The sequence below is a fragment of the Dermochelys coriacea genome, chromosome 4, assembly GCF_009764565.3.
Source record: "Dermochelys coriacea isolate rDerCor1 chromosome 4, rDerCor1.pri.v4, whole genome shotgun sequence".
NCBI classification, from domain to species: domain Eukaryota; kingdom Metazoa; phylum Chordata; order Testudines; family Dermochelyidae; genus Dermochelys; species Dermochelys coriacea.
Genome location: NC_050071.1, coordinates 27,266,663 through 27,283,900, shown reverse-complemented (window position 1 = coordinate 27,283,900; position 17,238 = coordinate 27,266,663). Strand labels below are relative to the sequence as shown.

The window sequence follows — 17,238 nt, the reverse complement described above, 5'->3', positions numbered from 1 at the left end:
CTCATAGTATGTGTATATATATACAAATATATCAGTTAAATGGTGTTAACATATTGGCCTAGTGGCCATTAAAGGACTCAAGTGACCTCTCCCTGGATCCCCAGAAAAACAGGCAACATGTTGTGTTAATAGGTGAGCTTTGCAACCTGCCCTGTTGTGACGGTAGGTTCAGCTGACATGGTATGCCTACAAAAGAAAGACTTCAGACTATGGAATGCTTAACTTTACTTAACCAAAGTCATGCTAAGAAGAACAGGAGGAGCCCTGTTTTGAGAACTGAGACTGTTCAAGGTCAATAGGCCAGGGCTGTTTTGGCCAAGTGAAAGAGGCTAATTCCAGAGTCAAGGTTCTTTATTGAAAATGTTCTGCACAAGATTCAGATACTTGGAATGTGAGTAGATTCATGGACAAATTGAATTCAAACTGGGAATTTGTCCCTTTCTTATTTATTTCTTATTTGGTAGTGGTCATCTAACAATAATAATAATTCTTAAAAAGCACTTTCCATCTTCAAAGCGCTGTTCAAACATTAACTAATCATCAGAACCACCAAAACTGTTATGAATCCCTATTTTATATGTAGAGAAATTGAGGCAGAGTCTCCTAGTGATTTAGCCAAGAGCTACACAATTAGTCAGTCAGTGTCAGTCCTGCGTTTAGAACTCAGTAGTGTCTTCTTTCCAGTCCTGTGCTTAGCCTATACCTCTCTCCAATGCTTATTCCTTATTATTCTCCAGTGCTCATTGACAATTCCAGAATTGTCAGTAATCTTGATTTATTCCACATAAATTAGCAACAACATAATTTAACAAAACTAAAGTGCTCAAAAAAACCCACAACCCACTGCCTGGTAATAATGTAAAAGGAGCACTGAAGTCCATTGTAGTTTGAAAATGCAGCCCTTCACAAGGAAGCTGTGGATTTATAATTATCAGGTTGTTTCTAAGGAAAGAATAAATGCATTTTATAAAACAAATTGGCATGGGAAATATTGTAGTATGAGATCTCATCTAAGTGCAGAACTCACCAATTCCCTTCTAGGCTTGAACAAACATTACATGAGTGAGGGCTCTTGTAAAATGTTATGTTTTGAAGTAGATTTCATTAAGGGTTTCCAGTGATAATATATTTCTTCCTTTATGCCTAAGTCTCTTCTCATACTAATAATGGATAGCTTATTTGCATATAAATAGATTTCAGTATTTGCTGAAGCAGAGACCTAATATGTTTCTCTTTTTTTCATAGACATGGTTAAATAAGAGGGGATATTGCAGTGATCAGCAGTTATGAATTGTATTAATTTTCTTGGTCAAAACTCTTTAGAGTGCATCAACAGTTTTTGACATTTTTATGAATACTTCAAAGCGTTTACACCTCAATTAAAATAATAAAAACATAAAAAGACATTTTTTCTGTTTCTGTAAAGATGTTTTTAACACTGCTGTGGGTCAAAAATGCTTCATGTAAGCTACTGAAAATGTTGACTGTGACCCTCTGGGTATTTCTTCTTAATTTTCGGTGGGTGGGTAGGTGTGGTATTTTTGCTATTTCTGATCTAGTTGCATGTTAGATTTAGCACAATGCAAACATCACAGTCTCAATGAATATATTAATTAATTGAATAAATCTTTTGTTTTTAGGACTGTATGTCTTGCACGTGATAGCTGTAAGTGCTTTCCTTTACATTAGATGTATACATTTTAATAAAGGCCTCTGGTACTTTACAAGTTTCAGAGTAGCAGCCGTGTTAGTCTGTATTCGCAAAAAGAAAAGGAGTACTTGTGGCACCTTAGAGACTAATTTGTTAGTCTCTAAGGTGCCACAAGTACTCCTTTTCTTCTTGGTACTTTACAAGAATCATCAGATAAGTTTGAAGAAGACTCATTAAAGAAATTCAGAGTCAGAACTTGGTCTTTGACTATTTTCTACTGATTATAATGTAATAAGATGAAATAACATTCGATTGGTTTAGTTTATAACCCCAAAAGGCAAAGAAACCCACCAAATATAAAAAAGCCAAATTACAGAGGAATATACCATTTTGCAATTGGGAATGATCTTGTTTTTCATGTAACAAGGACACGTTTAAAGTGAAGGACATTAAGAAGAGCAAAATATACTTAAAACTTCCTTCTCAATACACAGAATCTGAACTGAATTCATCGGCTGTTGTATCATTCTGAAAAAGATGAAGGGAAGAAACTGTGTCATAACATATATTTAAAAGTAGTCTTGATAAGTGAGTGGCTGGTAATGACTGCACTGCACCTTAAAGAGGGTCAGGAACTTATTTGGCTTGCCGGGGGAACAGGTATAACTCTTTAGGGACAGGGGTTAAGAGAGAGGCTCAGAAGCTGCTGCAAAAGTTGAGTGGGTCAGCATGGTGACGCTGACTCATCCGCTGGGGATGGGAAGGGCTGGGAAGTTGATAAAGGGCAAGTGCGGCAGGAGAAGCCCCTTTTCCCCAGATCAGGTACAACAACACCCACCCTCCCTCCCCTTAAAGGTGTCAAAATACTAGGTTTAGTCAGGACCTGTTGTGGGCATCGTTCTAGTGACTCCTTTCTAGGGGGGCTGGGAAGGAATTTTTCCCTCATCACTAGATTGGCCAATGTGGAGTGTGTGTGGAGGGGTGTTCACCTTCCCCACAGTGGGTTCAGGGCTTTGTTATAGTGAATAGGGAAGGGAGTTAGGCTATGATGTCTCAACTCATTATGTAAGTATGGGCCAGATGTCCAATGCAGGTTCTCCATAGGGAAGGGATACAGTGACCTGTACAAGCCCCTTATCTGGATTTAACAAGGAAGTGTTTGTTAAAGGAGTAGAAAGAAGGGGTCAGGTGGGGAGATTCACAGCTCGTATGACTGGCACAGCAGGGAGCCAACCCCCCCTTCCTTATAGCCCACCTTAACCCTCGCTCAAGGGGGAGGATGGTACCAGCAATGGGTTGGCTCGGGGACCTGATGGAAAAAGGAGGGGAGTGACGGAAGCTCCCACAGATATTGAAATGATCATGGAGTTACCTACACTGTACACTTTTATTTACTGAGAAATCCCAGACATCTAATAATAAAGTTGCAGCCTGATTAAACCATATCAAGTGTCTCCTGTCCTCCTTTCGGTATAGCTGGACAATATATATGTGTATGTGCGTGTTTTTCTTACCACCAGAGGTCACTCAGAGTAAAGTGAATGATTTCTTCAGCTTTTAAAGGAGACATTAAATGTCACTGTGCTGTTTTTGAGCTGAAAGCCATGAATATTGTTTTTCTTTTTTTCACTCTTTCAAATGTGCGTCTCTTATTTTCTTTCATCTCTATATTGCTGGATGAGTGTATTGGCAGTAAAATGCCCAAAACACATCAAAAACTGGCTTCATATCAGGAACAGACCAGATATATATTTGGATTTAGATTTCAAATACTCATTAGACTTACTTTTTTGACTATACAATATATTAGAATGCTTGCCAAATATACACTTCACACAATACTTTGCCAGATAGAGGCAGCCTTCTCAAAAGGATAATACACAAAGATTGCTTAGATTCCTGGGGAAAAGATTATAAAGCCATATGATCATCAATTATTACTCATTTTTGGAAAAGATCAGCAAAATGAAGTTGCTTGGCGTTATAGAGCCTTAAGGTACTCATCTGCTCTGTAAAGTGACCATGTATGAGTGACACCATCTTACTCAACAGAGCTATTCCTTGTGTATATTCAGAGTCCTATTAACTGTAGCGACAAAAATATGTTTTAACTGAAATGTATTCTTGTTAGCACTGAAGAATCAATGTAGCTGTGCCCAAAGGAGCTGGAATATATTATGCATAATTTGAATTCAGTGGGTTTGCATGGATTTAATTAAGGGCATAATTTGACTTTCAAAATGTTTATTTGATGCTGATGCACAGGTAGAAAAGAACCCAGCTTGACTCTCAGATTCCAGGGTGAGCTAGCAGTTAGACAACCATATTTTTCTTGTAAACTGAACATGTTAAGATCAAAATCTTTGAGAGACAATAAACATAGAACTCAACAATGTAATTTTTACTGTCACTTTTCTAAGTAGAATTGCCCATTAAAAGCAGTGTCAAAAAAAACAAAACAAAATATGAATGTAGACCTCGATTTTGTAATTCTTTACTTTTCTGTACCACTAGATGTTGATAGTTAATAAGGTGGTTGTTTGTATTTCCTGTGTGCTGCGTGAAAATAGTTTTCATTTGTGTGGCTGCTTTAGGAGAATTCATGAGGTTTGATTATGCATCATACAGTAGGAATGTAAAAAAGCAAATTTCTAACAAAGCTCTGCTATGTATTTGCTATTGTGGCTTGTAACTTCACCAAACCTGAATGGATTTTCATGGCTACAGCAAAAAGCACTTGTCTGTTGCCAGAACTAACTCCTTGTCAGATATCAAGGTCAAGTGTCAGGGAAAAATGTAACAATGATAAGACAGGTTTGCATCCGATGAAGTGAGCTGTAGCTCACGAAAGCTTATGCTCTAATAAATTTGTTAGTCTCTAAGGTGCCACAAGTACTCCTTTTCTTTTTAATGATAAGACAGGTTTCAGAGTAGCAGCCGTGTTAGTCTGTATTTGCAAAAAGAAAAGGAGTACTTGTGGCACCTTAGAGACTAACAAATTTATTAGAGCATAAGATTTCATGAGCTACAGCTCACTTCATCGGATGCATTTTCCGATGAAGGGAGCTGTAGCTCACGAAAGCTTATGCTCTAATAAATTTGTTAGCTTGTCTTATCATTTTAGAGACTATTTTCCACTCTCTTTGTCCTGAATGAAGGCTAACTAGGTTTTGCTTACACTTTGTGCTCAAATAATTCAAGTTTGCCAAAGTGATTGAGATTTAAAATGGAAAGTATTATGAATCTTAATGTAGGTCTCACTGCTGTTGTACCTATAATGTATAGTTCTGATGTTCAAAGGTGCTGAGCCTATGCAGTTCCCATTTAATTCAATGGAAAATGGTGGGTGTTCTGCCCTGTTGAAAATCAAGACAATATAAAACATATTTATTTATTGAAGAGAACCAATGCTGTTTAAGCACTATAGAAAAAGTTTAAAAGGTAGAGCCCCTCCCCGGAGGGCTTACAATCTGTGTGTGTGTGTGTGTGTGTGTGTGTGTGTGTGTGCACGCGCACGTATAGTAATGTAGTCACCATTAAACTCACCTTTTACAAGTAGATAATGTTTCCATGGTATTACCGTTTCCTCTGTTCTTAGAATAGGGACAACTTGGGGAATAATGCAGTAACATTTATTGCTTACTAAGGCAATTGTGAAGATTTTAATGGTGACCATAGGTTCTGTAGGTTTGTTAAGTTATAATATAGATACCCTTTTTTCAGCTGAGTTACAAACACCAGAACTAGGGTTCCATAATGAAAATGCTAATTCTACGCTAACTGCAGCCACTGTAAGTACTTCCTTGTTGATCAGAGTCCTTAAGAAGATGTCATTTTCATAAGACCACCTCGGTAGGTGTAAAATGTCTCTAGTCTTTTTTTTATGGGGTTAGAAGTACAGTGACTTACAGCTAAACATGATGACAGAGCAACTAACAGGAAAGTACTGCTTCAAGCTGAACACTCAGCAGGTTAGATCTCACCTTCCCATTACACATGGTCCTGAACCCTCCCACAGAGTCCTATTAACCTAAATGTTTTACCTATCCAGCATTTATAGTGTACTATGCTGGAAACCAAGCTCTTAACTTTTCTGTGTTATTTTTACTGGCTAAATTAATGGCAACAGTAGATTCACAAACACCCTGTAAGCTTTGGGAAAGACATGCTTGACTGCCTTTCTGCATATTTTCAGAATGTGTTTAGAAGGATTATCATTTTAAAAGATTATTATTTAGTACCAAAGGGTAAATAATCTGCATTAATAAATTATTGAACTCATCTTATTTTTTAGTGTCACATCTTCATTATCTACAGTGTGAGGGTTAACCCCTCTCTCCAGAATATTAGCTGTTGATAAACTGGAAATATTTGCAATTTAGAAAACTTTAACTAATTTACATTAAGTACAATAACTTGTTGCCGGAGGACAGAGCCTAACAAGTTGAGGGGCAGCAACTCTTTTGTGGAGCTCTTGAAACTCTTTCCATTTATCTTTCATGTTTGAGTGACTTGTTCAGCTTTTGAACTCAACAACCTGTGAGAGAAGTGTTGCTACATATTCAATTTACATTTGAAAATGCCAAAAAAGCAAAAATAAGGTAGAGAGAATGATTGACTTATTTCACAAATGTCTTCTATCACAGACCCGGGGTCGGCCTTGAACCATGTGTCATCATTTTCAGCTGCGCAGAGCGGGTGTAAAAATATTACCATAGCAGTTTACATCACGTTGCACAGATGTAAATGACTACACAGGGTGCAGCAGTGGTATTCTGAATTTCTTCTCGGTTCACCCATTGTATTCTGAATTTCTTCTCTGTTCACACTCACTGTGTCCTGCCTCAGATTCGCCTCCCTCTTCTCTTTTCCTCTCTCTGTACCTTACCCCCAGCCCACAAACAACTGAACCTAGAAAGGATGTTTCATTGGGTTAAGAAGCTCATCAGCTTATTTTGCTTTAAAAATGGTACTGTAATTTAGTAGGGGTAGTCCTTTTGCCTTCCAGAATCTTTTCAGTGTTGCCAAATTGTAGAGTGCAGAAAAGTCAGTTGCATACTGTGGTGGCATGCACTGGTCATTTGTTGCCCATTTGGAAGCCCACCATGGAAATTTATTTATTTTATTCAATTTTTTCAAAAAGGTGCCCATCAAGAGCTCTGGGTATTTATCCTGTACATTAATAGTTACAAAATAAACATAAAGAACTGCCCATAGATATTACCTCCACAGCCTTAACAAAGAGCGGGGGGGTGGGGAAGGATGGGCTTTGAAACATGCCTGGATGATTTACAAATCCAGGGTCTAGCAGACCAAGGGCGAGAGAGAAAATTCCAAAACCAAATACTGCTCACAGAGAATGTTTTCCCATCAGATTTTTCTGGTTTATATTGAGGGAATCAACTTAGCTCAAGAGCTTTTGCTCATCTAAAGTATGGCAGTATATCACAGGATGAGAGGGGATCTCTCAGGTAACAAGGTTAGCATACCCTGAATTCTCCCTGTAAGTCAGTGCAGATCATGGAGATCTGCTTTGATTTGTTCCCATGAGCAACTCTACTTAATAAGTAGGCTGCAGTATTTTGCATTAGCTTCTGCTCCTGAATGATCCCAAGATGTAGACCCATGTAGAACACATTACAGCAATGTCGAGGTGACAGAAACATGGATAATTGTGGCAAGGACTGCATCAGAGAAAGAGAGATGGCTGCCTTCATTTTGAAAAGTGCAGATGGAAGAAATGCTTTTGGATTCAACCTCTTCCTGTGCATTCAGAAGCATCTGGGATCTACCATCCCTAAATTGTGCACCTGTTGGAGTCAGATAGTAATATCTGAGGCTTTTGTGGTGGAGTGGAGGTGATTGCATCGCAGCAGGGTTCTGGAGTGCATTTTCTGAATTCCATTGGGGAGTGTCTCCTTGGGTTTAAGTACGCAGCTAATTGTCGCCACAAGGAAAGCAGAGATGCTGGATTGACAGACAGGTTTCTTTATGACATAGACTTCATTAAATGGGCAACACACCATAGACATCTTAACATGAACTCTTTTTAAAATTAAATGACATATAATAGAAGTGATAGGCCACAAATAAACCCCTAAGCAAGGATTTAAAGACAGTCATTTGAGAGATGCCCCACACAAATTCCTAACACTTGTTTTCCAGTTAGCTTGCTGCTCCCTTGTGGGGGGAAAGGTGTTATGAGAGACAGTGTGCTCAGAGTATTTTTGTTGTATCTTACTAGTTACATGAAGAACCTTAAAACACATGGTGATTGCTGTTTAGATATTGGACCAAGAAGCTCTGTAGATTTGAGAGCTGCTCTGATTTAGCATGTCAAAGCTGTTCAGCTGAATGAAGGGAATAGGGCTAGAGAAGTTGCTATTCTGTTTTCATTTTGGTTTGACTAGGCAAATTTAAACTCCCAGGGAGGGTTTTTGCTGCTTAATCTAGGAGTCTGCTGAGTTTCTATTCGGTTGCACTGATCTTAACCTCACTCCATGCATCCTCCAACATTTGAGAGAGAGAGAGAGAGAGAGAGCGAGAGAGCCCACTACTCTACAGAAGTGTGATTCTTGACTCAGCTATCAGGGGCACAAAGCCTGAAAGTTCATAATCTTTCATCTCCAAGACTAACTTGTCTCCACCATCTTGGTGTCTGGAGTCCTACTACTGCTTCCAAACACGTTTGCTGCAGAGTTGATGAGACTCGTGACTCCAGGCCAATAGAAGGTCTTTTAGGAATGACTGATGCAAGTTCTAGGTAGGATCTTTATTGCAAATGGCTTTGAAACAATGTTGAGGTCAGCTTCCATTATTTCCCTATTTGTTTCCAGAGTGGAGCGTTTTAAGGAAGTGAAAGAGATTACTCCTAGCCCTGGAGCTTATGAGGTTTGTTGATAAGGCTGTGTTCTCAGTCACATACTGGGGCTGATTTGCCATCCTTGCCTTAGCTTTATTGCTCTTGTTGTGCTTGTAGTCTTCCTGGTCGTATTGAGGCATTTATTACTATAAACAGATTTTTTTTCAGGTAATACAGGCACAGTACAGTCCAACTAGGTATATTTTTATCTCTGTTTATCAGTCCCTGTGCAGCATGCTTTGTTTTGTGTAGTGTAGTATTTTTTTTAATCAAAATGTAGTGGTGTGTTAGTAGCTACTTTTTAGAATTTTGTATCCTTGTGTATATGTCTGTTTTGTTTTACAAATATGGAGGACTGAATGGCCTGTGCAGCTTTGTAACCATTATCAGATGTGCCATTTAAATCCAAATGAATTTTAGTAGTAGCAGATGAATATTAAGCATAATGTTTTCAAGGCAGTGGTGATATTTCCCTATGTACTAATCTTTTGTCTTTACCGTAACTTGATTAGAATAAAAATCAGAACATACATATTAAAAACATGTAACTTTAAAACACATTGTGTAAAATAACACTTCCCATTTTCATTCATTTCATTTCCAGCATACCCTTTTGCTCTTCAGAATTCATTCTTTCGTTAACAATGGATTTTCATCAGACCACATAAGATATTGTAACAGCAGTTCCCAGTAATGTAGAAGAGCAAGTAAGCAGTGTATAATTCATAATTCTCTACTTGTTACAAAGAAAATTCATGTTCCTCATCCAAGTTTGGATTTTAAAGTTCTTATTTATAAAAACAGTCATTTTCCAGTCCTTTTTTGATATACTGGAACAGTCTCATTGAGAGGCCAGAAACATAGATTTTCACTTTAAATTACCCATTGTTCTTGTTCTCTGCCATTTTTGCCCTGTAGCACTGGTTGACATTTCATAGAGAGTGAGCCGGTATAGGGTTGGAAAATATATAATTATAAGAATCATCTGCTCTTGATTTTCCCATTACATACCAATCATGATACAGGAAGATTTTTCATAGGTGTTTGATTTGGAATGAGAAGTTTTATTCTTCGTTGACCTGTGATTAAAATGTGGCATTTTGGTAAATAAATTCAAGATAGCTTCTGCATAATTCAGCTCTGAACTGGCACTGGGAAAGGCAATGAAAGCCTTTGACCTGTATCACATAACCAGCAGCATATGTAATGGGAAATATATTCTAAGATAAAAAACTGTGTAACACAATACACTTTTTTAAGGCATAATGCAGAAATGAAGCAAACTGACTGACATCAGCTGGCATGATAAATGAAGTCTTGTTTCACCCTATAACAGGTGAAAGACTTCAATATAATAATAAGGTTAAAGCCATAGAGTAACTCATTTCAACTGCTTTAGTAGCTATAGCCACATATGTAAATAAATTAGCAAGTACTGTAACAAATGGTAAGACTAGAGAGCCTATTTCAAAATTAAAAATATAAATCATTATTATGGTAACTGACTAGAGACAAATCTGTTCTAAAATCAGTATTATTTTGGACAAGAGTCTTGCATGTCACATTAACCTGAGTAGGTCTTAGTGGTTGGTTGGTACATGTTCATGTACATGTTACCCGTGGACTAGCCATACAATTCCAGATTACAATATGAGACTGATCCTGTTCTCACGGACTTCAGTGTTAGTAGGATTGAGCCCTGTGTGTGTACATTTTGTGGGTATTGAACTGAAAAGATACACCTTAATTATCCAGTTTTCCTTACAGTATTCCATGGTACACATACTTTCTAGCCAATTGCTGTAGTTCACCCTCTATGCATATTACCTATGATTCATATGTACTGAGGTGGGAGAAAGGTATTTAAAAATGTTTTTATACTGATGTTTTGGAAATAACAGACCTAATAATAATACTTAATACCTAGCATATTGTTAAGATTAACATCCGAAGAAACCACAAATGTAGGATAATAATGAGATTAATAAACAATTAGGCAATTCTTGAAGATATTAAAATGATTTTCCAAAATGTACAGTAAATCACGTATTATATGACCTTTCACACCAGAACATATACATGAGCTAGTAAAAGAATAATTCAGGTGCATGGTATCAGTATCTTTAACACCTTGGCATAGTGTGTTTTAATTGTAAACTAAAGGGAGAAAATAAATATTGCCTGTTTTTAAACCAATGTTAAAATATTTTCCTTTGCCATTGGGAACACACATTCTGCAAGTGAACTTGAGAGTAGGATTCAAAAATATCCCACAGTAAGTACATCTTTAGTCAAGATATCTGTGTATCAAACGGAAGTAAAGATGGTAAAGGCTGATTTCTAATGATGCGTATGTAACATTCCCTTTCTTTTATGTTTAAAATTAATTTCAACACAAAACTCCCACCTACAAGTCTTAATATTAAGAAGATAATTTTGGAATGAATGAAGGTGGGGTCAGTTGAAAGTGTAGCATGATGTTCAAGAATTCTTAATTTACAGGAGGCAAGGTACACTGCTTGAATAGAGAAACTATATAATACTATATTATTCAATAAATAGTCAATAAAATATCTCTACATAAAAATTGTGAACAAGAAATTTCTAATGAGAAAGAACTGGGGCAGGAGGGGAAGAGAGTTTTAAAATAAATTTGGTGGGAAATGTTTCCTGCAAGCAAGGCTAAACCATTTGGCTATAAATAATGTGGATGAACAAATAATCTGTTTCTATCTGTTAGACACTGATGGAAGTATTATCAGCCTCATCTATAAATCATGACAATAACCTTTTTTCTTCAAAAATCGTTTACAGTCGAGTTTAACATTCTTTCTCTCTGGTCACTGATTCCTTTTTGGTAGACCTGTGACTGTGGGTTTTCTGAAGGCACACAAAGTGATACTTTTTACTGTTTGCTTTTAAGTTCAAATACTGTTTTATGTACCCTTATTTCAGATGTTTAAAAATGCATAAAGATAAAATTCTTCTTTTAAATATCTGAGTACGTATGTAGAGTAACTCAGTGAAGTAAGTAGAATTACTCTGGTTTTCCATTGGTGTAACTGAGAACATAATTTCAGCCTAAGTATACACTAGGACTGGGATTTTCAAAGGAGACTAAGGGAGTTAGGTGCATAAAACTGCAATTGAGTGCCTAACTCCAATAGTCTCATTTGAAAACCCCAGTTTTGGCATTTAAGTAAGAAATATTTTTTTTGCAGAACTTTATTTTACATAAAAAAAAAACAAAAACAAAACCAACCTAGTCCCTCTGCCCTCGATTACTAGTAAGGTATATGATATTCAGTTATTAGAATAAAAACAAAGCTGATAGTTTTACATTCTTAGTATTACATCACTTGTAAGGAGATATTTATTACTAATTTTAAAGTCATTCATTATGCATCGGACTGTGTTCAGAGAGAGAGATCGAGAGAGAGAGATCAAAGTATTTAATTAACTATCATGGACACCTTTGCTGGGCACACCCTGCTGCTTTTTGTTCTCATCAACATGTGCCAGCTAGGAGAGACAGTCTGTGGCCACACACATTTGCACACAGTTTCATAGTTTTTTGAGGAGCCAAATTTGTTAGGAGTTGGATATGTCAGTTTGGCTAGTGGAACACCGATTGTTTTCATATATTTCAGAGAAGAATTAAATGAACACCTTATTTTACTTTTAATGGAGGCCAAATTCTGCTCTCTGTTACAGTGATGTCCTGAGTAACTCCATTGAGTTCAGTGCAGTGATTCAGAAGTTATACTCTATAACAGATAGTCAGTCCCATTCATAATTTTAAAAATATAAAGATTGTATTAAATTAGCAACATATCCTAATTATCCTATGCTAAATATATAGGCAATACAAAGATTGCAGAGGAATATGAAGAAAGTAAGAAAATGAAAGATAAATTCTTTGACTCAGGGAAGCTGTGATTCTTTCTCCACACATCTTATGCACACAGCCAACAAAAGATGATAATTGACACAAGATTCATGCTGGCAGCAACTTTGATCTCATCTTCACACATTCTTTGTGCTCTTTTCAACTTGCTCACTGAGACCTTGCAGGTACTAGTGAATTTTGTAGCTGTAATTCACTGCCAGAGTCTGTGTGTTGTCTTTTGCCGGGGCCAGAGCAGGAATGCAGGTCAGAACTCCAGTAAACTTCCTGGCAGTATTGAGGCATTTAACTGGTCAGAACTCCAGTAAAGGGTTAATAAGCAATCTAGTTAGATATGCGTTAGATTCTGTTTTGTTTAAATGGCTGATAAAATAAGTTGTGCTGAATGGAATATATATTCCGGTTTTTTTGTCTTTTTGTAACTTAAGGTTTTGCCTAGAGGGATTCTTTGTTTTGAATCTGATCACCCTGTAAGATATTTGCCATCGGTGATTCTTCTACTTTTTCTTTAATTAAAATTCTTCTTTTAAGAACCTGATTGCTTTTTCATTGTTAAGATCCAAGGGTTTGGGTCTGTGTTCACCTATGCAAATTGGTGAGGATTTTTATCAAACCTTCCCCAGGAAAGGGGCTGTAGGGTTTGGGAGGATTTTGGGGGGAAAGACGTTTCCAAGCGGGCTGTTTCCCTGTTATATATTTGTTAGGCGCTTGGTGGTGGCAGCAATAAAGTCCAGGGGCAAAAGGTAAAATAGTTTGTACCTTGGGGAAATTTTAACCTAAGCTGGTAAAAATAAGCTGAGGGGGTTTTTCATGCAGGTCCCACATCTGTACCCTAGAGTTCAGAGTGGGGAAGGAACCTTGACACATGGTGATAGAATGTCTAAGTCAAGTCTACACTAAATCTTCCCCCCTGGCTACCAGAGATGTAGCGGCACCAATGAAAAATTTAAAGATATTTGCAAGGATATTTGTTGTGTAGACAACCGGAAAACAAACAAACAAACAAAACCAGCTCCCAACCGGATTCCACTAGATTCTCTTTTCTAACCACATTGTCCAAAGTCACCTGATTCCGTATATTGTGTGATCATCACATTCTACTCTCAGAAGTACAACAGTTCCTACAACAGCTCACATTTCAGCAGAGAAGCCAAGGACTATATAGTAGTCGAGTCTGGAGTACTGCTTTTCCACTGAAGGTAGTCCCTCAAAACACAGAGTTCAGCCATGTTGATAGAATGGTGTGGCTAAGTTTACACTACTACTCTTTGTGATGGAATTATTCTGAATGTTTCAGTCCACAAAGCTATTTCTGGTGCCTTTCATGAACATTACATTTTAAAAGGAAAAACAAATGTTGTAGGACATCTGGCAGTAAGGTTGCAGGATATATATAAACTATATACTAGTCCAAACAACATTCTAAGACTATTATTAACAGCTATTTAAAAGAATCTTTACTTAATGAATTATTCCTTTTCCTCCCTTAGGACCTGGGACGTACAATCCTGTCGTGAAGTCAGCTTCCATTATTTCCCTATTTGTTTCCAGAGTGGAGCGTTTTAAGGAAGTGAAAGAGATTACTCCTGGCCCTGGAGCTTATGAGGTTTGTCAATAAGGCTGTGTTCTCAGTCACATACTGGGGCTGATTTGCCATCCTTGCCTTAGCTTTATTGCTCTTGTTGTGCTTGTAGTCTTCCTGGCAGTATTGAGGCATTTAACATGAGTTGTAGGGACAGTCTACATTTAGATATCTAAATGACAATTCCCAAATTATGGGAACAGGAATGGAGGCCTGTTTTTTAAAAGGAGGTTTTAAAAATGTGACCAGTAATAAGCTGAGTAAGTGGCAATTTGTCAACATACCTACTGTATGTGCTTTAAATAGATGCTGGAGTAGAGGCTCACCTCAGACCTGTTGTTCACTGCTGAATCAGATGGGAGTAAATAAATATTGCCACTTTGATTAGCCTTCGCTCCCTCTGTTGCTCAGTGTAATGAAATATAGTACACTTTCTGTGCTTGAATCTTCTCTTTGTGCTATACTTATGTATTCCAAAGTGGATTTAGCCATGAGCAAATTAAACATCTTTGACTGGCGGCCTACTGAGGGAAGGGGCCTAGCTCTGTGGAGCAGAAAACTCGATGAAAGGAAGGGCAGCCTTCACCATCTAACTAATTGCTACAATTTCCCTAACACAGCTCTCTCACCTCTGGGTAATAATTTTGTGCCAAATGTACTGCCACTTGGGATTAGGTCTGAGGAGACACAGCCACATTAGCTGGTCTTCCCAGGCAATGAAATGGGAGGCAAGAGCAACAGTATCTGTAGAAAGCCTCTTCCCTTCCCCCTCCAGTTCTGCTCCACCTTTGGACCCTGTTGGCTTTCTACTCCCTGGGGAAGAAGAGATCCAATTTAACTTATCATTGTTCCTCTGTCCTATGGGGGAATAGGCGCTGCCAAAAGGAACCTTTCCTGATCCTTTTCTTACAACTTTTTGGGAGAAGGGAATGCAGTGTAATGATTGGGGGAAAGGAAAGATGGTTTTGCAGTCAAGGACGTGGACTGCGAATTAGGAGTTCTGAGTTCAGTTCCCGGTTGTGCTACAGATTTTGTGTGTGATCTTTGGGCAAGTCAGCAAATCTCTCTGTGCTTCAGATCCTTGTCTGTAAAATGAGAATAATACTTTCATATCTTATGGTGGTATGGTGTTCAGATACTGCATTGTGTCTATATATGTTCTGAGATAACTAGAGAACCCGGCATTTTGACAATGACGGGAATGGGGTAATGGAGAGAGAGATTGGGGTAGTACAAAGGAGAAGAGGTGGTAAAATGGCATTTGAGGGGAGACAGAGGATGAAGTAATTGGAAGGATGAGAGATGGAAAGATTGGGAAGAGAGCAAGAACATGGAAAACAGAGTAAGAGGGAAGAGAGACTTTATAGAAAAGGGAGTGGTTTGACAAAGGGAAGAGAGAAGAAAAGTTGAGCAAATTTCTAAACAAGAAAGAAAAATCATCGAAGGGGACAATATAAGGTTAGGGATACAGAATACTCATACAGTAACTCTATCAGTGATTGCATCAGTCAGGAGTCAATGGGGTCTCTGTATCAGAAGGAATGTTTGGGAGACCTCTCTGTGGATTGGATGTCAGCATGAGTCCAATTCTTCTAAACATAGCTGAGGGACTAATTGGATTCAGTAGTGGGAAATGGAATTTGTTGTTTTTTTTTTTAAATTCATGCTGCTGCAATGATGGAGCTATATTTTTGAATGATTTTGTCATTTCCAATACAGTATTTCCAGTGTAGTATTTTTGGTTGTGTTCATATGTTTTTGCCTGCATCTGATGGAAAAAATGAACATGTGTTGTGTATTTTTGCTTCTGCTTGATTTTATGCGTTATTCATACATAGTCTGAGGATGCAGAGGGATTGGAGCATTTTGGGGAAGTCGGCTGGGGTCTTGGTTAGTCTTAATCACTGAGTGTAGTTATGGACAAGAACTGGTGTACCATATGACTGTATATTATAAATCATTTAAAGTTAATTAATTCATAGTGGAAAAGCATAATTATAGAGTTCTGTGCTTTAGTTTTATATTCATAATTTTAGTAAGCTTTAACTTTCCAGTTTTTAAGAGTAAAGGCCTCAATGATGTCCTTTTTAATGTCTGTTCTCCCCTGTTGCAACTATATAAAAACTATAAATGTTGTATTGTTGATTAACTTATTGCTTTTATAGTGCAGCTGGTCAGACATCCAGTAAATATTTTGATGATGACAATTTTAACAGTCAGAATTTTGTGGCTATAAAAGCACATATCATGATTAGGGCTCTATGCATGTTGTGGCAAAATAGGACAAATTTCCATAGCAATGTACCTGTATTCTGTTGCTATTTCATTCCCATCTCACTCACACACCCATCTTCTCCCACTGACACAACTAGTCCATAGTTGAATCTACTCCTTGACATAAAATTCATAAATGATTATTTTTGATAGTGATTTATTTCTGGATGGATTTTTTTTTAGTGTACTCTTTAGGCAGCCCACTGCCTCCCACCCTTGTGTTCCTGCAATGTTTTCCCAATGACATGACCCAGAATCTCCTTCCTCCGTATTGCAGGGAAGGGAAGAACTCCAGCTCCTCAGCTCCCTTGATCTCATGCTGTCATGCTTCATGGAACAGTGTATGGAAAATATGCTATAATTAACACCTCCTTGTAGTGGAGAGGTGCAAAGCAACAGGCTGTTGCAGTCAGGTCCTGGCAGTGCAGGCGGTCAAAAAAAGCAATGTTTAATGCCTGGCTGCAGAAAAATGGTAAATTCTTCAGCAAAAAACTGAATTCAATGGCATCTTTTAAAAGTGCTATATTTCATGGCTGCAGCAATCAGAGTTCACTGAGGTGAACTGGACAATCCACACCTTTTAGATCTATTGTCTCAGACTCTCTGCAGAGTCCACCAGGTGACACCTTATTGGTTTACATTCTATTATCAGTTGCAAGTTTATTTTCACAACCATACTGGCTAGAAACATACTTTTTTCAATGTAAGCTGGGATCCTGGAGCAAAATTTCAAGGGGTAAATTTTTCAGTAAATTCTGTGGTTGTGGTATCACACTATAAACTGTTACAATACTATGATCATGATGAACGTAGAGATATTACTGAAGTTCTATTTATATTTGAAGTAATGTTTATCAAGTTTATTATACATTGAGCTTCTCAAGTTACATTGCTTTGTTTACTGCAAGAAAGTTTTTGCATATTTATATAAACTGAAATCCACAAGTAACTATGACCATGAT

At 37.6% G+C, this 17,238-nt stretch overlaps 1 protein-coding gene across 1 annotated transcript in view; it reads left to right on the top strand.

Annotated features, from left to right (window-relative positions):
* STPG2 (sperm tail PG-rich repeat containing 2) overlaps window positions 1-17,238 on the top strand; it is a 421,381-nt gene that overhangs the window by 253,352 nt on the left and 150,791 nt on the right. The window contains exon 12 of the mRNA XM_043513260.1: window positions 13,911-14,026. Within this exon, the coding sequence (XP_043369195.1) occupies window positions 13,911-14,026 (116 nt within the window). The remainder of the gene's footprint in view (window positions 1-13,910; window positions 14,027-17,238) is intronic.